Source organism: Strix uralensis, chromosome 15 (assembly GCF_047716275.1).
Source record: "Strix uralensis isolate ZFMK-TIS-50842 chromosome 15, bStrUra1, whole genome shotgun sequence".
Taxonomy (NCBI): domain Eukaryota; kingdom Metazoa; phylum Chordata; class Aves; order Strigiformes; family Strigidae; genus Strix; species Strix uralensis.
In genome coordinates, this window is record NC_133986.1 from 14,635,858 (window position 1) to 14,651,151 (window position 15,294).

At 40.4% G+C, this 15,294-nt stretch overlaps 1 protein-coding gene across 1 annotated transcript in view; it reads left to right on the top strand.

Moving 5' to 3' along the window:
• The first annotated feature begins 57 nt into the window (after positions 1 to 57).
• The window catches only part of PDE3B (phosphodiesterase 3B), an 88,232-nt gene continuing 72,995 nt past the window's right edge, over positions 58 to 15,294 (top strand). The window contains exon 1 of the mRNA XM_074885072.1: positions 58 to 1,429. Coding sequence (XP_074741173.1) covers positions 407 to 1,429 — 1,023 coding nt within the window. The 5' untranslated portion in view covers positions 58 to 406. The remainder of the gene's footprint in view (positions 1,430 to 15,294) is intronic.

Below are 15,294 nucleotides of genomic sequence, written 5' to 3' on the forward strand. Positions count from 1 at the left end.
CGCGTGCCGCCGCAGGGGCTTCCGCGCGCGCGCGCCGTGTGCAGCGGCGCGAGGGAAGGCGGGCGGGCGCGCGGGGGCCGCTCCTCGCCGCGCTCCCGCCCCCGCCCCCGCCGGGGCTCCGCCGGCCGCCGCCGCCGGTGAGCGCTGGGAGGCGACAGCGAGTCCCCGCCGCCGGATCCGCTCGGGGAAAGCGGACGAGCGGGCGAGACTTTTACCTTTTCTCTCCTTTCCCGTCCTCTCCCACCATGCTGCGGACGCCGCTGCCCGCCGAAGAGACGCGGCGGCTCAGCCCGGCGCCTTTCTCCTGAGGCGATGAGGGAGGCGCGGCCGGGCCGGGGCTAGCGCGACCCGCGCCTCTCCCCCGTCCTCCCCCCCCCCCCCCCCCCCTCCCGCGTCCCCGACCACCATGAGGGAAGAGCGAGAAGCCGCCGCGGCCGCCTCCCGCCACGGACCCAGCAAGCCCCCGCAGCCCTGCCAGCAGCCGGACGGCGGCGGGGCGGCCGCCCCCCCGGCGCTCCCCGCTGGCGGCGGCAGCCCGGAGAGCCTGCGGAACGGCTACGTGAAGAGCTGCGCGACCCCCCTGAGGCAGGACCCCCCGAAGAGCTTCCTCTCCCTGCTGCCGTTCCCCGCCGCCGCCTCCTCGACCCGGGCGCTGCTCAGCCTGGGCGTCCTGGCCGCCCTCGTCCTTTCGCTCCTGGCCTTTCACGGCCGGGGCAGCGCCGGGGGCCAGCAGGACGGGAGCAGCTGGCGGAGCCCCCGGCCGCTGCACGCCTTGCTGTGCCTCTCCCGCTGCCTCAGTCCCCTCTTCAGCGTCGCCTGTGCCTTCTTTTTCCTCACCTGCTACCTGGCCGGCGGCCGGCGCGGGGAGCGCGGCGGCGGCACGACCCGCTGGTGGCCGCTGGCGCTTCCCGTGTGCTGCTACTCGGGGGACTTCGTGGCGCTGCAGTGGCTGCTGCCCGCGGAGGGGCACGAAGGGGAGCCCCAGCCCCCCGCCGAGCCGCAGATGGTCCTGGGCAGGCTCCTGACGGTGCTGGGCTCGGCGGCGGCGCTGACCCTGCTGCAGAGCTCCCTGAAGTGGCGCCGGAGCCTCCTCGTCTTGGTCTTCTCCAGCCTGGTGTGGCTGGTGTCGCTCACCAGCCTTCCCTCGCTCCCCCCGGCCCTCAGACCGCTGCTGGCCGGCTCGGTCGGGGTGGCTGGCTGCCTCCTGGCACTCTGCGGCGGGGAGCACGGCATCTTCTCGGCTCAGAGCCGAGGAGCGCACCACCAGCATCATCACCACCCACGGCTCCCCAGCGCGGAGGAAAAAGTGCCTGTGATCAGACCCAGGAGGAGATCGAGCTGCGTGTCCTTAGGGGAAACGTCGGCCAGCTACTATGGCAGCTGCAAAATGTTTAGGAGACCCTCGCTGCCTTGCATTTCCAGAGAGCAGGTAGGTTTCTCCGAAACTGGAGGGAGAAACTTTCCGAGGAGTGAGCGCCGCTCGCTTTTCCTGACTGCTGTATATGTCTGTGCTGGATGTCTGCTAACTGTCAAACTCCGCTTAGAGGAATGGAGGAAAATGTTAGTTAGTCCCTTAGCGGGTTTCTCAACTCGGTTCTGCAGAGTCGATATAATCCTAGATTATGTCCGTATAGAAGCTAAATCATAATAATGTATTTGCTATAGGACAGAAGGCTCGCTTGCTTTTCATAGGATCTTTAATATTAAAAAGTAGGTTTTATTGATTAAAACAAACCCCGAAACCAAACATCTGCAGCTATCGGCTACCTTGTTATTTTAATTGTTTCTTTTCCAAAGCCCACCACCACCTCCTCCGCTTCTGGCAGACTTTACGAAAGAAACCACAGCTTTCTAGCTGCTCGGCGCTTCTGGTTCTTCCCGCTTTCTATCGACAAAATGATTGCCAAGTGCTAAAGAAATATCAGGTTTTGAGGGATATTATTTATCAAATGTTGGCGTTGTTTGAGTGGCAGCTGTCCTGCCTTGCAGATTACTGTCTCTTGTTTCTCTCTCTCCCTCTCACCCTCTCCTCCCCGCTCCACATAAGTTAACATTAGGTTTGGGTTGATGGGATTTAAGAAACTTCTTTTTACTGAAGAGAGAGCTGTTCAGTAGAGTCTGGAGGGATGCCCGAAACGCTCAGTTTTCTTGAATGGAACTCTGTTGGTTTCTACCTCCCGGAAAACTTTTCAATGAGTCTTGTTTTTTGTAGCGCAAACCCCCGTGTGGGGGGAGTTTGTTTTTATTTGGGAACTTGCACGTGAACTGCAGGAACACCGAGTTGTTGCCGGTGGAACTGGCCCGAGGCTGCTGCAAGTGGATTATCAGCCCGTTATAGGAGGGAGAATAAGGGGAGTGTATTCAATAAACGTGCGAGTGAACAGTTTTTGGGAAGTGATTGTTGCTGCAGAATCCTCCATCTACTGCTGTTGTGGCTGAAATTCATGGATACTAAATGAAATCTTCTAATTTTGCTTTGACATGTATTCTGTAATGCACTACTTGTGATTGACTATGAAATAGGTCTGAGGAAATACGAGGTGAATCTGAAACGGTGGAATAGTTTTCGAGCATTTCTGTCCCTGCATTTGCACAATAGAATAATACAGCGGTAATTGTTTTTGCATAAAAGATTAAAATGCAAGTATGGTGTAACAGGCCTCAGAAATAACTCATTCAATAAGTTTCAAATTATCTAATGCATACTATGAAAAAAACATTAAAATATTGTACTAGCAGTTAAGATATGCAGAGAATATTGTATAATAATTTACTTTCTCTGTTCCCTTCAAGGATAGTAAATGCTTTATTTTTGTCACATTTGTCTGCAGTACAAAAACCTCAGAAAATGTGGTTTCATTAACCTTTCTAGATGATAGAAGATATTTGTTCTTATGCAAGTTACTAAATGCTTCCTTTAATATTCAGCTCACTTCCTAAAGGCATGCGCATATTTCAAGTTAAGGCATTTATTATTCTTTAAGTAACATCATAAATGTCAACCATAACTAAATACGTAGAATTTATTGGCAGTACTTAAATCATACGTGTTCATAATAAATTGTAACTGTTTGGTAGACTTCCAGAATTTGATATCTTTGTTATCACTAGAAGTGAACAGAAACAACAAAGAGATCTGAAGTTCTTTATTTTCCTAATAGTTTATTATGCTTTACGATAAATATTTGTGCTTTTTTAAGCACGGTTTAAATGGAATTCGTAGATATGTATTCTATGCAGTACTTTATATGTGATTTTATAGGGATAACACAGGTTAAATCCTCTGATCTCCTATCTGACTTGGAGAGAGATCAGACGTTGCAGAGCTGATAAAACATCAGTTGTTTTCGGGGGGGGAAGTAAGCCCATAGTGTGTGACTTTATTTGAATAAACACTACAAGGTTTTTATATCGCTTCCTTGAAACAGAAGGAATGTACGCACTTAATGCTTTTCAGGGGGCATTTATAATGTGAATTTTCTTTAAGGACTGACTGTATGTTTTGCAGATCTTTATACAATATTGCAATGATTCTTTTCCAATATTAATATTTTAAGAGTGAGTTTAATGAGCATTGTTAGGAAGATCAGAGGAGTGCAAGGAGTGTGCTGCAGGTCCAGCATGACAGGAATACTTTGATGAATGTGAGCTAAGCTGCTATTGTGATTCTATTAGATGTATTTTGTATGATTGTTATGAACTTCTTGTATGTAGAGGTTTGTATGAACCTCTGCAAGCAGGGGCACATAAGAACAAAAGAAGGTAGATGTATCAAATCATAGAACACCAGGTTGGAAGGGACCTCAAGGATCATCTGGTCCAATCTTTCTTGGCAAAAGCACAGTCTAGACAAGATGTCCCAGCACCCCTGTCCAGCTGAATCTTCAAAGTGGTGATGGTGAATGTGTATGAGAGCAAATAACTATGTGTAGGAACTCATACATCAGAACTTCTCAGAATTCAGGAAGATTATGTGATTTCTAGAATTCATTTTTTTTTCTTGAGTAAAGAATAGGCCGTCCTAATTAAATATACAGTATATGTGTCCAAAACAGTCTGCAAACAGAGCTGATACTTTTCCTAGTTACCTGACTAGGTTCAAACACGTAGGAAGGCAGGGATATTTCATGGATAAGGACAGCTTTCATGTTGCACTCTGTTAATTATGGGAAGAATTGTCTTGTGGTTAGGTTGTTGGATTGACCACCACCTCTCCCCCCTTTCTGTTGCAAGCTATCTCGTACCTTTGATGCATTACCTTAGGAAGATCAGGACTTGATTTCAAGAGTCTAAAATATTTATGTAACTTGACATTAATGCAGTTCCCTATTTGCTTAGACAATTTATATGTGTCTCTTACCTATTTGTGAAACAAATTATACTTTGTCCTTAAGTACTCGGGTATAAACTTTCTAGTGCAGAAGCTATCTGTTAATATGTATTTTACAGTGTCTTAAAATTGTTAAATTCAGATACTGTTTGCAGCCTAGAAACATGTGAGCCTTTGCTTGTTGACTGTTGCCAATAACATAAAAAGTAACTCTTCTTGCTATGTATTTGACAAACTAGCTCTTTTGAAATTTTAAGTTTTCACTAATGATTATGATGACTGTTACCACAAGTGTACCTGCATGTCAAGATTTGTTTCTGCTGTTAACAGAATCTTTTTATCTCTTGGGTTTTTATTGTTTGTTTTATGCGGAAAATCAAGGTAGAGATGTAGGTGCGTTGAGCTGTGAATGTGATAAGTTTCAACGGGATGTGACAGACTGTGGGGAATATACAAAGAGAAGGATTAGGTGGTGAAAGCAAGAGTCTTGGAAAACTGTTTTTGCAACCACTTTTTGGATGAGTAGGATTATATTGTTTCTGCCTGGTTCTCTCTGACCTTGACAAGATGTTTTGCTCTAGATGAAATGTGAAATGAGAAGACTTTTGGTAAGAGTTGCATCCTTTTTTTTTTTTTTTTTTTTCCTTTCTTGTTTTTAAATCGTGAAGTTATGTTCTCAAAGTATTGTACCACAAAGAAGGGATGATTTGAGCATGGTCTGCCTGTAGAGACCTGTGGAGAGATCAGAGTTTAAGATGGTATCCTCTGGCAAAGTGACCACCAGGACCATACAGCGGTTCACAGGGAATGACAAAGATGTTATTAGGGAGACCAGGTGCAGTTAAGAACTCAGTTAGCTAAGTTTACCTTGTTTTTAGATATCTAAGACTTGGTGGCAGTTCATTTTCTGGACAGAAAAAGTACGCTAAAAGTGGGGAAACATGTCTGTAAGTTGTCAGTGTAGCAAAGGGGGTTGACTGTTTCTGTAGGTGTGGTTTCCCAGAAAGAAAATGTAAAAGGAGAAAGGAAGGAGATAAATACAACTGCTGTGGAAATGCTGGAGATGTTTGGAGGAAGGTGAGGGTGGCATATTACAGGAATGACCAGAGCGCCAGCAGGAAAGAAATGGAGAACATTGGGAGAGAAGGTTCCAAGAACTGCGTAATTGACTGTGTCAGAGAAAACTAACGGGGTAAATTGGATAAAGTACTCATTTTCAGCTTTGACTAGGAAGACGTTTTAAACTTATGAAAGAAGATTGTAGAGATGAGGAACAAAAGGTTCCCAGGAAGGTCTCTAGAATGGCAAAGAGGACAGCCTCCACCCTGCGGTTTGTGAACAGTATATTCTGTGAGGTTAAATATGAAAGGGAAGAGAACTACAAGGAGTCAGGTAGATTTTCTTGAGGAAAAGACTCATCTTAGACACAATGTATGTGTGTGCATGTATATATGCATGACAGTACCATCCTGATAGTTGAACTTCACCAATTGAACTGAGTGAATCCTGTGGCCTTAGAAGTTTCAAAGATATCAAATTCCAGCAAGTTTTATGAAAAAAGGTGACTGAGAAGTGAAGAGACCCTATGGAATATGCCCCAACAGTGGGCAAGTTTGCAGTATATGAGTGAGCTGAACTCTTAAGAATCCACATAAGAGTGTGTCTCATGTCATGAGTGAATACCAGAACTGGGGGGCGGGAATTCTGTTAAAGCCTGGGCCTTATTTCACATTGGATAGGAAAGTTAAATTTCTAAAAAAGCTTTTTTCCTTCTGTTTTGATTTTATGATACCTAAAAATGAAAACTTCATTCAGCCTTACCATTGTTCAAACAAATCACTGAACAAAGCCAATTGTAACTATCAGGTCTGGTGTTCAGAAACTAGTTGCTAAAGATGAAAAGGAGTAAATCTTACACTTTTGTGCAAAGATAAGGATATCAGCAGGGAGACTGGGAGATGAAATCTGTTCCATTCTCGATGCAAAAACTTGTGGAGGAAAACAGATGAGAAACTTCTGCCTGCCAAATGAGAAGGGAGGGCAGACCGTGGGAGGCTACAGCCATAGAATATTTTGTTGGAATTCCACCTGTTTTTCCAGGAAAGTGAGCTGAAAGAATAGTTTAAAAAAGAGTAAAGGGGAGTGAAAGGAAATGTTGAATTTCAACATTACTTTTTCAGTGGGTGAACACAATGCTTAGCAAGATGGAACGACACAACAGAATAAATTTTAATGGAAAAAAATTGGACTTTTCTGCAACTCAATAGCAGGAACAAAAATTTAAGGTAAAAGTGAGGGGTTGGATTGGTCAGGGAAGACTATGTAATATATGAGTGAATATTAATGAAGCATACAAAGGATCAATAACTTCAAGGATCCAGAGGAAGTAAGAGTACCAGAGCCTTCCAAACTGACAGGAACCATGGATGCTAATAAATTAGAGTTTACAGGGTAAAAGTAAACTGACAAGTGATGGTATTTGGGAAGTGTGACAAAAGCAGATCAGAGAGATCCATCCTTAAGAAAGACCAGTTACATTAGTGGCCTTATTGGTGAGGGTGACAAAATGAAGTGTTCTAGGAGCTAGGGACAGCATGACAATGAATGATTGCTGAAATAAAATTATAGTTTCCAGAGCAGTTTTATATTTGAAAATGGATCATACAGCTTTGGAAAACGATGTAATTCATATAAATACAGGCAGCTGGTGACAAGGAGTAAGTTTTGATGTGTTGGGCCATCCCTACTTTTTATAGCTTTCATATGTATCACGTTCCTTGGAAACAAGTGTGAATTTACTGGGAGAAGCACAGAACAGGGCACAGATATCCAAGTCATTTTTTTGTATCTCTCTATTTGTTTGATAGTTCAATATTTATCAAAACCAGTGCTGCTACGCAGAACATTCATGACTACCTGCCCTAACCTCACTTTGTACAGGATGTGTGGAAAAAGCTGACATATTTCCAATTAAATGACTGATTGAATGGTGATCCTGACAGATTTTGTTACCTGGTACAGAGTTGCCAATGTTAATGTTCCTTTATGCAAACCCAAATACCTTCACTAAGTTAAAGGCATATTTGCAACAAATGTGCCATTTGTTCTTCATTTGATAAATAAAAGGTTTTCTAATGGAATGTTAAAATGATCTTTTTCCTATATAGTTTACTATTTTTAATCTATTCAGGATACCATAGAAAATGTACCATGTAAAGATGTATTTGGGTGCTTTGGATTTGGTTTTGAGAGATCTTTCCTCTTTTATGAGAAACATTCCAGGCATTTTAATATGAATTGGCAATATAGGTATGTTGGTTTAGCTATATCCATACTGGTAATAGTAATTGAGAAATATATGTGGGGTTTAATTTGGGGTGAGTACTTTCACTATGCCCAAAACAGCCAGTGCTGCTCCCCCGCCCCAGAGGAACTGTGTCACTGTTCAGTGGTGATACAGCAAGCCTGTGTCACACCTGCCTGTTTGTATCTATTGTCACTACAGTTTTGTCAACAAAGTTCATAATATAGAATAAACTCTTGTGAAAGTGTGTGAAACTTAAGGTTTGCAGAGGGAAGTTTTATCAGTTTTATTGAAATAACAGCTTAACTATGAGTCCCTGTCTCTTTTAACCTTTGTTATTGGTCATGTTACATTTTCATTTTTATTTGATTAAATCCTTTTAACAGGATAGAAGCTAAACTAAAGGCTAAAAAAGGTATTCTTATACTAGGCTCACTGTCCGCGTGATTTTTGTTCCAATGTGACCTAGTCCTGTATTTGCATTTAGGGTATTTTTATTTTTCTTAGAGTCAGTTTAATATTACAGCTTCAATCATAGTGTATTTTCTGGTGTTTTTTACTTATTTTTTTTTCCTCCTAAGCATTGTTGTGTGATATCTGTTTGCCACTTCAGGAATATGATTTTCTTCCTTCTGTCTAGTAGATTCTTTTAAAGGATTTCTAAATTTCTGAGTACACTAAGTTACTGATGTAGGATAAGTACAGGCTTTTTTAGGAACAGGTATCATTGAGTTTTTCTAGTACTTTTGGCTCTTCAGAACAGTTTCTGTCCTTTCACACAAATTGCTGATACATCTACTGTTTCTCAACATTTGGTGACTGATAGACAGATACTATCTTCTGTATGAGAGGTATGGTGGCCGAGGAACCTTACAGTGTGTATGCTTTACAGAACTGGGTGGCCTGGGCTTGTAACTTTGGAAGTGAACTGACTTTTTGTGAGCTTTCTCTGAGGCAGGGATTGATTTCTGTATTTACAGGACATCATTAGCAGGTAATAAAATTCAGTATCATGCATGTAGTTTAATGATGCTAACTTTAAAAAGAAAGGAATGTTTTTGAGAGAAGTCTTAAGTGGTTATTGTCTTGATTTATGTCCACACTAGCCTTCATTTCATTTGGTTTGCCACCTTGAGCAGTGTAATGTGTAAATGCACTCACAGGCTCTTTGATACCCTCTCTTGCAATTCCATAGTATCCTATGCATTCTCGCTCCCTTAGAATTATCCTCATTACATAGTATGAAATTAAATTTCAGTTAATTTAAACTGCATTTTTGTAGATACAAACAGTTCTGGTTTTATGTGTGGGTAGTAGGGGAGGGAAATTTGTCTTAAAACCTGAAGGTGTGATTAGCAGACTGAAAAAGTTTAGATCCTGCTGTGCCTGTGAAATGCCATCTGCCCTGGCACTGCCCTGAAGCAATTGGCTCAGACTGGAAGAAGTAAAGGCACACTAGCACAGTTTTCCTCTTGACTAGCTGGATCTGTGAGAGGCAGGCTTTATTTTGCTCAGGGAAAGATGAATGTTAATCTGGGTTACGCCATTTCCATTGAGATTGTCCGTACAAAAGTGCACTGAAACACAGATGTACCTACTGTGTATTGCTGCTTAGACCGGGGCAAATAAACACAAACATTAATGATCACAGGGGCTTGGTTCTTCCGAGAGAGCAGTATATTTCATATCTTAAGTAGAAAACACAAACAAGCTTGTGTTGTCCACCCTGTATGTGTTGTCTTTCTGTCCTTGTTTCAACTAACTGCACTTTCGGGGCAGCATAGTATCCATTTGGGGATCACTGAAACACGCTTACAAAGAAGATTTCAAATTAAACTTGCAATGAGAGAGTTTCAATTGATTATACACACAGATGTTTAATTAGGCATCTTCTAGTCTTTTTTTTTTTTTTTTTTTTTAAATAGTAAAAAGCTGAGGAATGCTACTTAGGATCTTTCCAATGATTAAAGAAATGTAGCATGTCTATCTGAAGGTAAAATGAGTGATTACCATGATGTAATAACAGCTTTGTGCTGTTACAGCAAAGTGCAGTTGAAAGTATTTTGATTACAAGTATCTGTTAACTTATTTTTATGTAGTTTAGAACAGCATTATTTAGAATCTGTATCAGAGTTTCTTGCTACTTTTTATTCACCATAACAGATGTTTCTATGCCATAGTAATATTGAAAATCTAATTTTTCCTTCTATTTGGAGTTTCTGTTTGAACAAGTTTGATCAAGAAAGAAGAGTTTGGAATAGCTTTTGTGTTAATGACTGGTCTTTTTTGTCACTGCTTTAATTAATTTATTTTTCATAACTGGCAGCCTGTTTGTTAGATACCAAAGAATTTTTAAAGAAGCTTGAAAATAATAGGTTTGCAAGTGTTTTTCTGTCATGTCAAGACGAAAATAAGAAAACGGGAGTAGATGAGCAGTGAGCAGAGGCAGATGCTGGCTAATGCTTTTAAGGGTGGCCTATGTTTTCATACCCTCTGAGACAATGACTGTCATATCGGAGACATCTGCAGAATGTTCTGAAGAAGAAAATAGTACTTCAGTCTGTGTGTGAAGGATAGCACTTTTTTATGAAGAGTAAAAATGAAAAGTAGTTAAAAAGACCCTAAGCTTCAAACCGTCTTGTTAAAACTGAGTAAAACTCTGTGTTTACGTACGAAATTTGCATAACCCATTATTAAATGATTAAGGATAAGATTAGAGGACAAATTAATTTAGAAACTAATGTTACATCTGTAAATATGAAATTGATATCTTGTTCAGAAAAGTATCTTGCAACATTAGAAAAGATTTAAGCTGTGTTTCATATAATAAAGAGATGCCATTTTGGGATTAACTGCAAAAATCAATACAGCTTTAATAATTGATTTATAAAGGTATATAGTTAGTCTTATGTAATTTTTCTTCTGTGAGACTGGTTGCTATTAAAATCTCATTGCTAAAGATTTGTAAGTCTTCCATACTTGCCTTAACACTTATTCTAGTAGGAAGCTCCCTAGAGTCAGCAGAGCACTTAAACTTTCAAGTGGAAAAGAACATGTGTTTTACAGTGTTTAAGGATTGAGATTATAGTCCTTAGTTGTTTACAAACTCACAGGGTTTAATGTCATTTATAAATTAGCTCTCTAGTAGCAAGTGTTAACAATCTCAAATGAATACATTCGTAAAGCTATGTTCCTTTCACCTGTCTGGTGATGGACAAGATTGCTGTGCCTTTAGAAGGCAGATCTTTATTTTTAATTATTTGGGCCTTGAAAGTACAAGCAAAATAATTTCCCAGGAGATTAATGTTCAATAGTAAATTGCTGGCTTACTTGTCTTTTTTGAAATATCATTTTTCTTTCTCTTTCTGTGTCCTTATCTGCTCTTAATTTTACAATAATTTTAACATCTCTTCCTACCAGTGTGTTCTTTCTCTTTCTACATGTTACAAGATCAGTAACATAATTTGGTCCAAAATTGCAAGTGTCTTTCAGCAAAGACGTAAAAATGTTCTGACTGAAAACATTTTACTTTTTTAGAAACATAGCAATCAAATTGTTATTTAGAAAAAAAAAAGGTGTAGAACATTTGGTAACATGTAATTTATGAAACAGAAGAATTAAATATTTCTTTGCATTTACAGCATAAAAATGTTTCTAGAATTTCTTACTTCAGTACCATGTAAATGTCCACTATTGGAAAATAATAAATAAATAGACTGCATTTGAAAAGGTGTGTACATTTATTTTTGACATACTCATACAGACCTTGTCCTTTACCTTGATACTATACAAATTGTAAAGTCTTTGTTTTTTCATTTTGTTCTTTTAGTTCTGCAAGTTAGATGCAAGGTGCTTACTCACCTGTTTCATTCTCCATAAGCATAACTGCAAATTTATTTCTAAGAGCTGAGCTCTTAATATGTAGACTTTTGTAGTTAGGAACTTATTCTTTGCTGCCCAAAGAGAATCTGTATGTCTTCAGTAGCTTCAAAGCTGAAAACAATCCTCTGTTTGTTTATTTCCTGGATAGAGGGGACAAAGGTTTTCTAGGTTGGGTTTGGGGATTTTTTTGAGAAGACTAAGCCTTTAGCCATCTTGTTTATGTTCTGCCTAACTCTTTCATACTGTAAGCAAGTGAGGAGGGAGAAGTAGGAGTAGTATTGGCTCAAGTGTTGCAGTTGTATCAAGAGTAGCCCTGTTATCATTAGTGGCTGACTAATAATAATAATAGGGAAAGAACCATGCCTCAAAAAATAAATACTGAACATCTTACTCCCTTCACTTCTCCATTCAAAACGGAGGGAAAGCATTACAGGGTTTGTATTTGTCAATGTACCTTCCTGCAATGTTTGAGAGCTATAAGAAAGCTTTGCCTGGTCCTTATAATACTGAAGTTCATATACGAATTTAATTGAGCTATTTCATTCTAATTACAGCTTGGGTTGTAATAGGATCAGTAGAAGCAAAGGAATGTTTTCTGTCCTGATGTCTTGAACTTTATTTACCTCCACAGGGCAAGCAGATTTAACTGGACTTTTGCAGAACTTTTTTTTTTTTAAGGAAATTTTGAACTTTATTTTCAATTTCTGAGTAATACTTTGGCTCAGCAGGTCTGTTAGATTCCCAGCTGTGTCCCAGGTCTGTCTTTTTCTTCACATCAGCTCTGCTTCACTTTTTGAGATGTTCTGCAGTGGTACCCCTGCAGATTTCAGGAAGAGGGGTAAGCCAAGAAAAGCCAGAGTCAAAAAGAACAGTGAGTTCCCTGCATCTGTCTTGTCATGAGTGTCATTTCGGAGGTTAGCTAGCTGGGTGGACAGAGCTGTATTTTTCTTCTTGTGTCCCAGTCAGTATAGCGGGAGGCAGAGCTGGAGAAAAACTGTACATTGTGATGGTAGGTTCTGTAGTTGGTGGATTGTTTTAAGACAGATAACAATCCTAAGCCTTAGAGAGGCTAGCCTTCTATGCAAAATGGTCTTGTTATATATCAGTTACATAACAAATGGTTAAGTCATTTGGTGTCTGTGTTCATAGAAGTATGTTTTAGTGCCCTCTGACAGAACTTGCATGTGGATGTTCCTGCACTTGGTTCTAATCCAGGCATCTAAAAACTCATTTTATCAAAGACATCCTCAGCAACCATTTTATGTTTTAGAACCTGTCTGAACCTTGAATCCCATAACCTAAAGCCATCACATGGCTTATGATTTTTCTCAGGGCTCCCTGATGCATTGTTGAATAGAGCTGGGGTGGGAATCTTTTGTATCCCAGCATAACCCTGCAACAATGGTCCTGCTAGTCTGTGCTGGTTTGCTTCCCTCCCCTACAGGGATGTTTGTGTTCCTCAATGTGCCTTGTGTCATCACACGTTTTCTGCCTATCATTGCCTCTTCATCCCTGAAACTTCTTGATCTCTTTCTGGAATTTCCATAATCACATACCAGACTACTTCCTTTATTTTTTTCTGAGCTGGCTTCCCATTCAGTTGAGGAAAACTGTCTATTGGTGAAGAAAACATTTATTTCTTTTTTCTTCTGCCTTCCTACCTACTATCTGGGTACTACAACATCAGAATGAAGAGGAATGCAGGCGTATGGGAAGAAGCTAAGAAATGGTGCAGTGGAAAACTGTACTAATAGAGTAGAAAAGCCTGCTGATGCATCGGCATTTAGAGAAAAACATCACTGAGATGCTAACAAGTTGTTGATTGCTGACTAAGCCAGAGCATTGATCATACTGTGTAAACATGGTAGCGCTCTTTTGTTTCTTATTTTCTACATAAGTATAGTTGCCAGTGCATACCTGCATACTGTTCTTCGGAGTTTCATTTCAAGCTGCTTGTTTGTCTGTACCCCTGGGCTTTTTGGCCTAAGACTTCATATTTTGTTTTGTGGAATATGGATAAGTTATGATACTAGATTTGAACAAGAAGGCTTCACAAGAAACTGGAGAATCCATGATGTATTTGAAAGAACGAGACTTCCAGTTACTGGAAAATCAGAACTGGTTTAGATCTCCTTTTAGAGCAGTTCTGACTTGATATGAACCTGGCCGCCTGAGTGAGTAAGCTTTTGTGAAAGAAATAATGAAAAGTCCCTAATGTCGCCTCCTCCCTGCACCTTCACGTTTGTGGTACCTAGTTCTCTTTAGTGGTCAGGAAGCTGCTGTGGCAGGTCGTTCTGGCTGGCTGTCATCTGTTGATTCAGAATGCTTTAGGGGATTTCCCACTTAAAATTGCACTGGATAGATCAGTCAGTGAAGGTGGGAGACTTGTTTTCAGCAGTATATTTCATGTACATTTTGCCTTGGTGAAGCATTGCCCAGAATTTTTAACCAAAACATACTACTTTTATCTTGCATTTTTGCTTTCTTTGTGCCTCACAACTATTCCATGGTACAGAAAAACAGTTACATTTTACACCGGATAAGCACGGATGTCGGCACATAAAAGCTCTGTGCTGGAAATAGTTTGTTTCATGTTTATTCATGTCCTGAAATGACCAAATTCACGTTTAAAAATAAACTGTAAAATTATCTGATTTTTTTTGGTGCAATATATTGCCAGAAAGGCCAGCATATGCTTTTTTTCATTAATGTGTTTGAATTTTTTTTTATTTGCTTTAGAACCTGCAGTTTCTCTGCAAGATAGCTCACTGATGAGATCTGTGCTCCCTACATTTTTTTTTTTTAGATCAAAAGGTGATTTTTGTTTTTCTTGGTGTATACAGTAACTGGTTTGTGATACTTTTTTAAAACATGCTTCCTACTTATATAGGAATACACATCTATTTGAAGTGAATGAGAAGTAGTTTGATAGATCTTGATGTTTGTATCTAATTTACTTTGGGGATAGTATAAAATCAGGAAAATTCTGGAACTGTAAAGTTAAAATCCAAGATACAGATAATTTGATGTTTTATGTAAAATCTGCAGGTGGCATTTTTAAACGTAATTTGTGGCAGAAACTTTCAGTAGTTCAAATGCAAATTAAAAGATATCTGTTACATACTTTTTTATTTTAGATGATGTTTTCTTTCTCATGTTTTCCTTCTCAGTTAAAAAGAAAATGCAGTTTAGACAGCTACTGCAAAGGTGTGAGAAAAAAATGCACGTTCAGAACACCACTGTAAAAGTTAACTTATAGATAGGATAGGTTAACTGTAAAGATGTTAGTCAAGGGTTAAGCTCAGTATGTTTCGCTGGCTGCTGAGTGAAACAGGATGCAGTGACTACATTGTCAGACTGCTGGTGTGAGTGCAAACAGATGAGGAAATGCTGGATCAGGCACTTCAGCAACTTGGGCTGTTACCTAGGAAACCGCTTGCGTCATACTTGCCAGCAATTAGCTTACAGTTCTTTTATTTTTGATAGTGTTGCAAGCTGAACTCGACTGTTACAAAGGAAAAGACTGGCTTCATCTCAAACTGTTCGGTTGTGACTGCGGCTATGGCGCTTACGAGAATTTGCAAAGTGCTACTTTGGATAAATTGAAAAATTATTTAAACTCGCCAGGCTACTTCTGCAAAGAACATTGTAGTTGTGCTTGATTCTGAAAGATGTACAATCAAATTTTGAGATCTGTATGAAAATGGTCTTCCCTAGTTACCAAAATTAAGTACTATGCAAGTTTCACCAGTGTTTCAGTTATCACCACCTTTTCTAG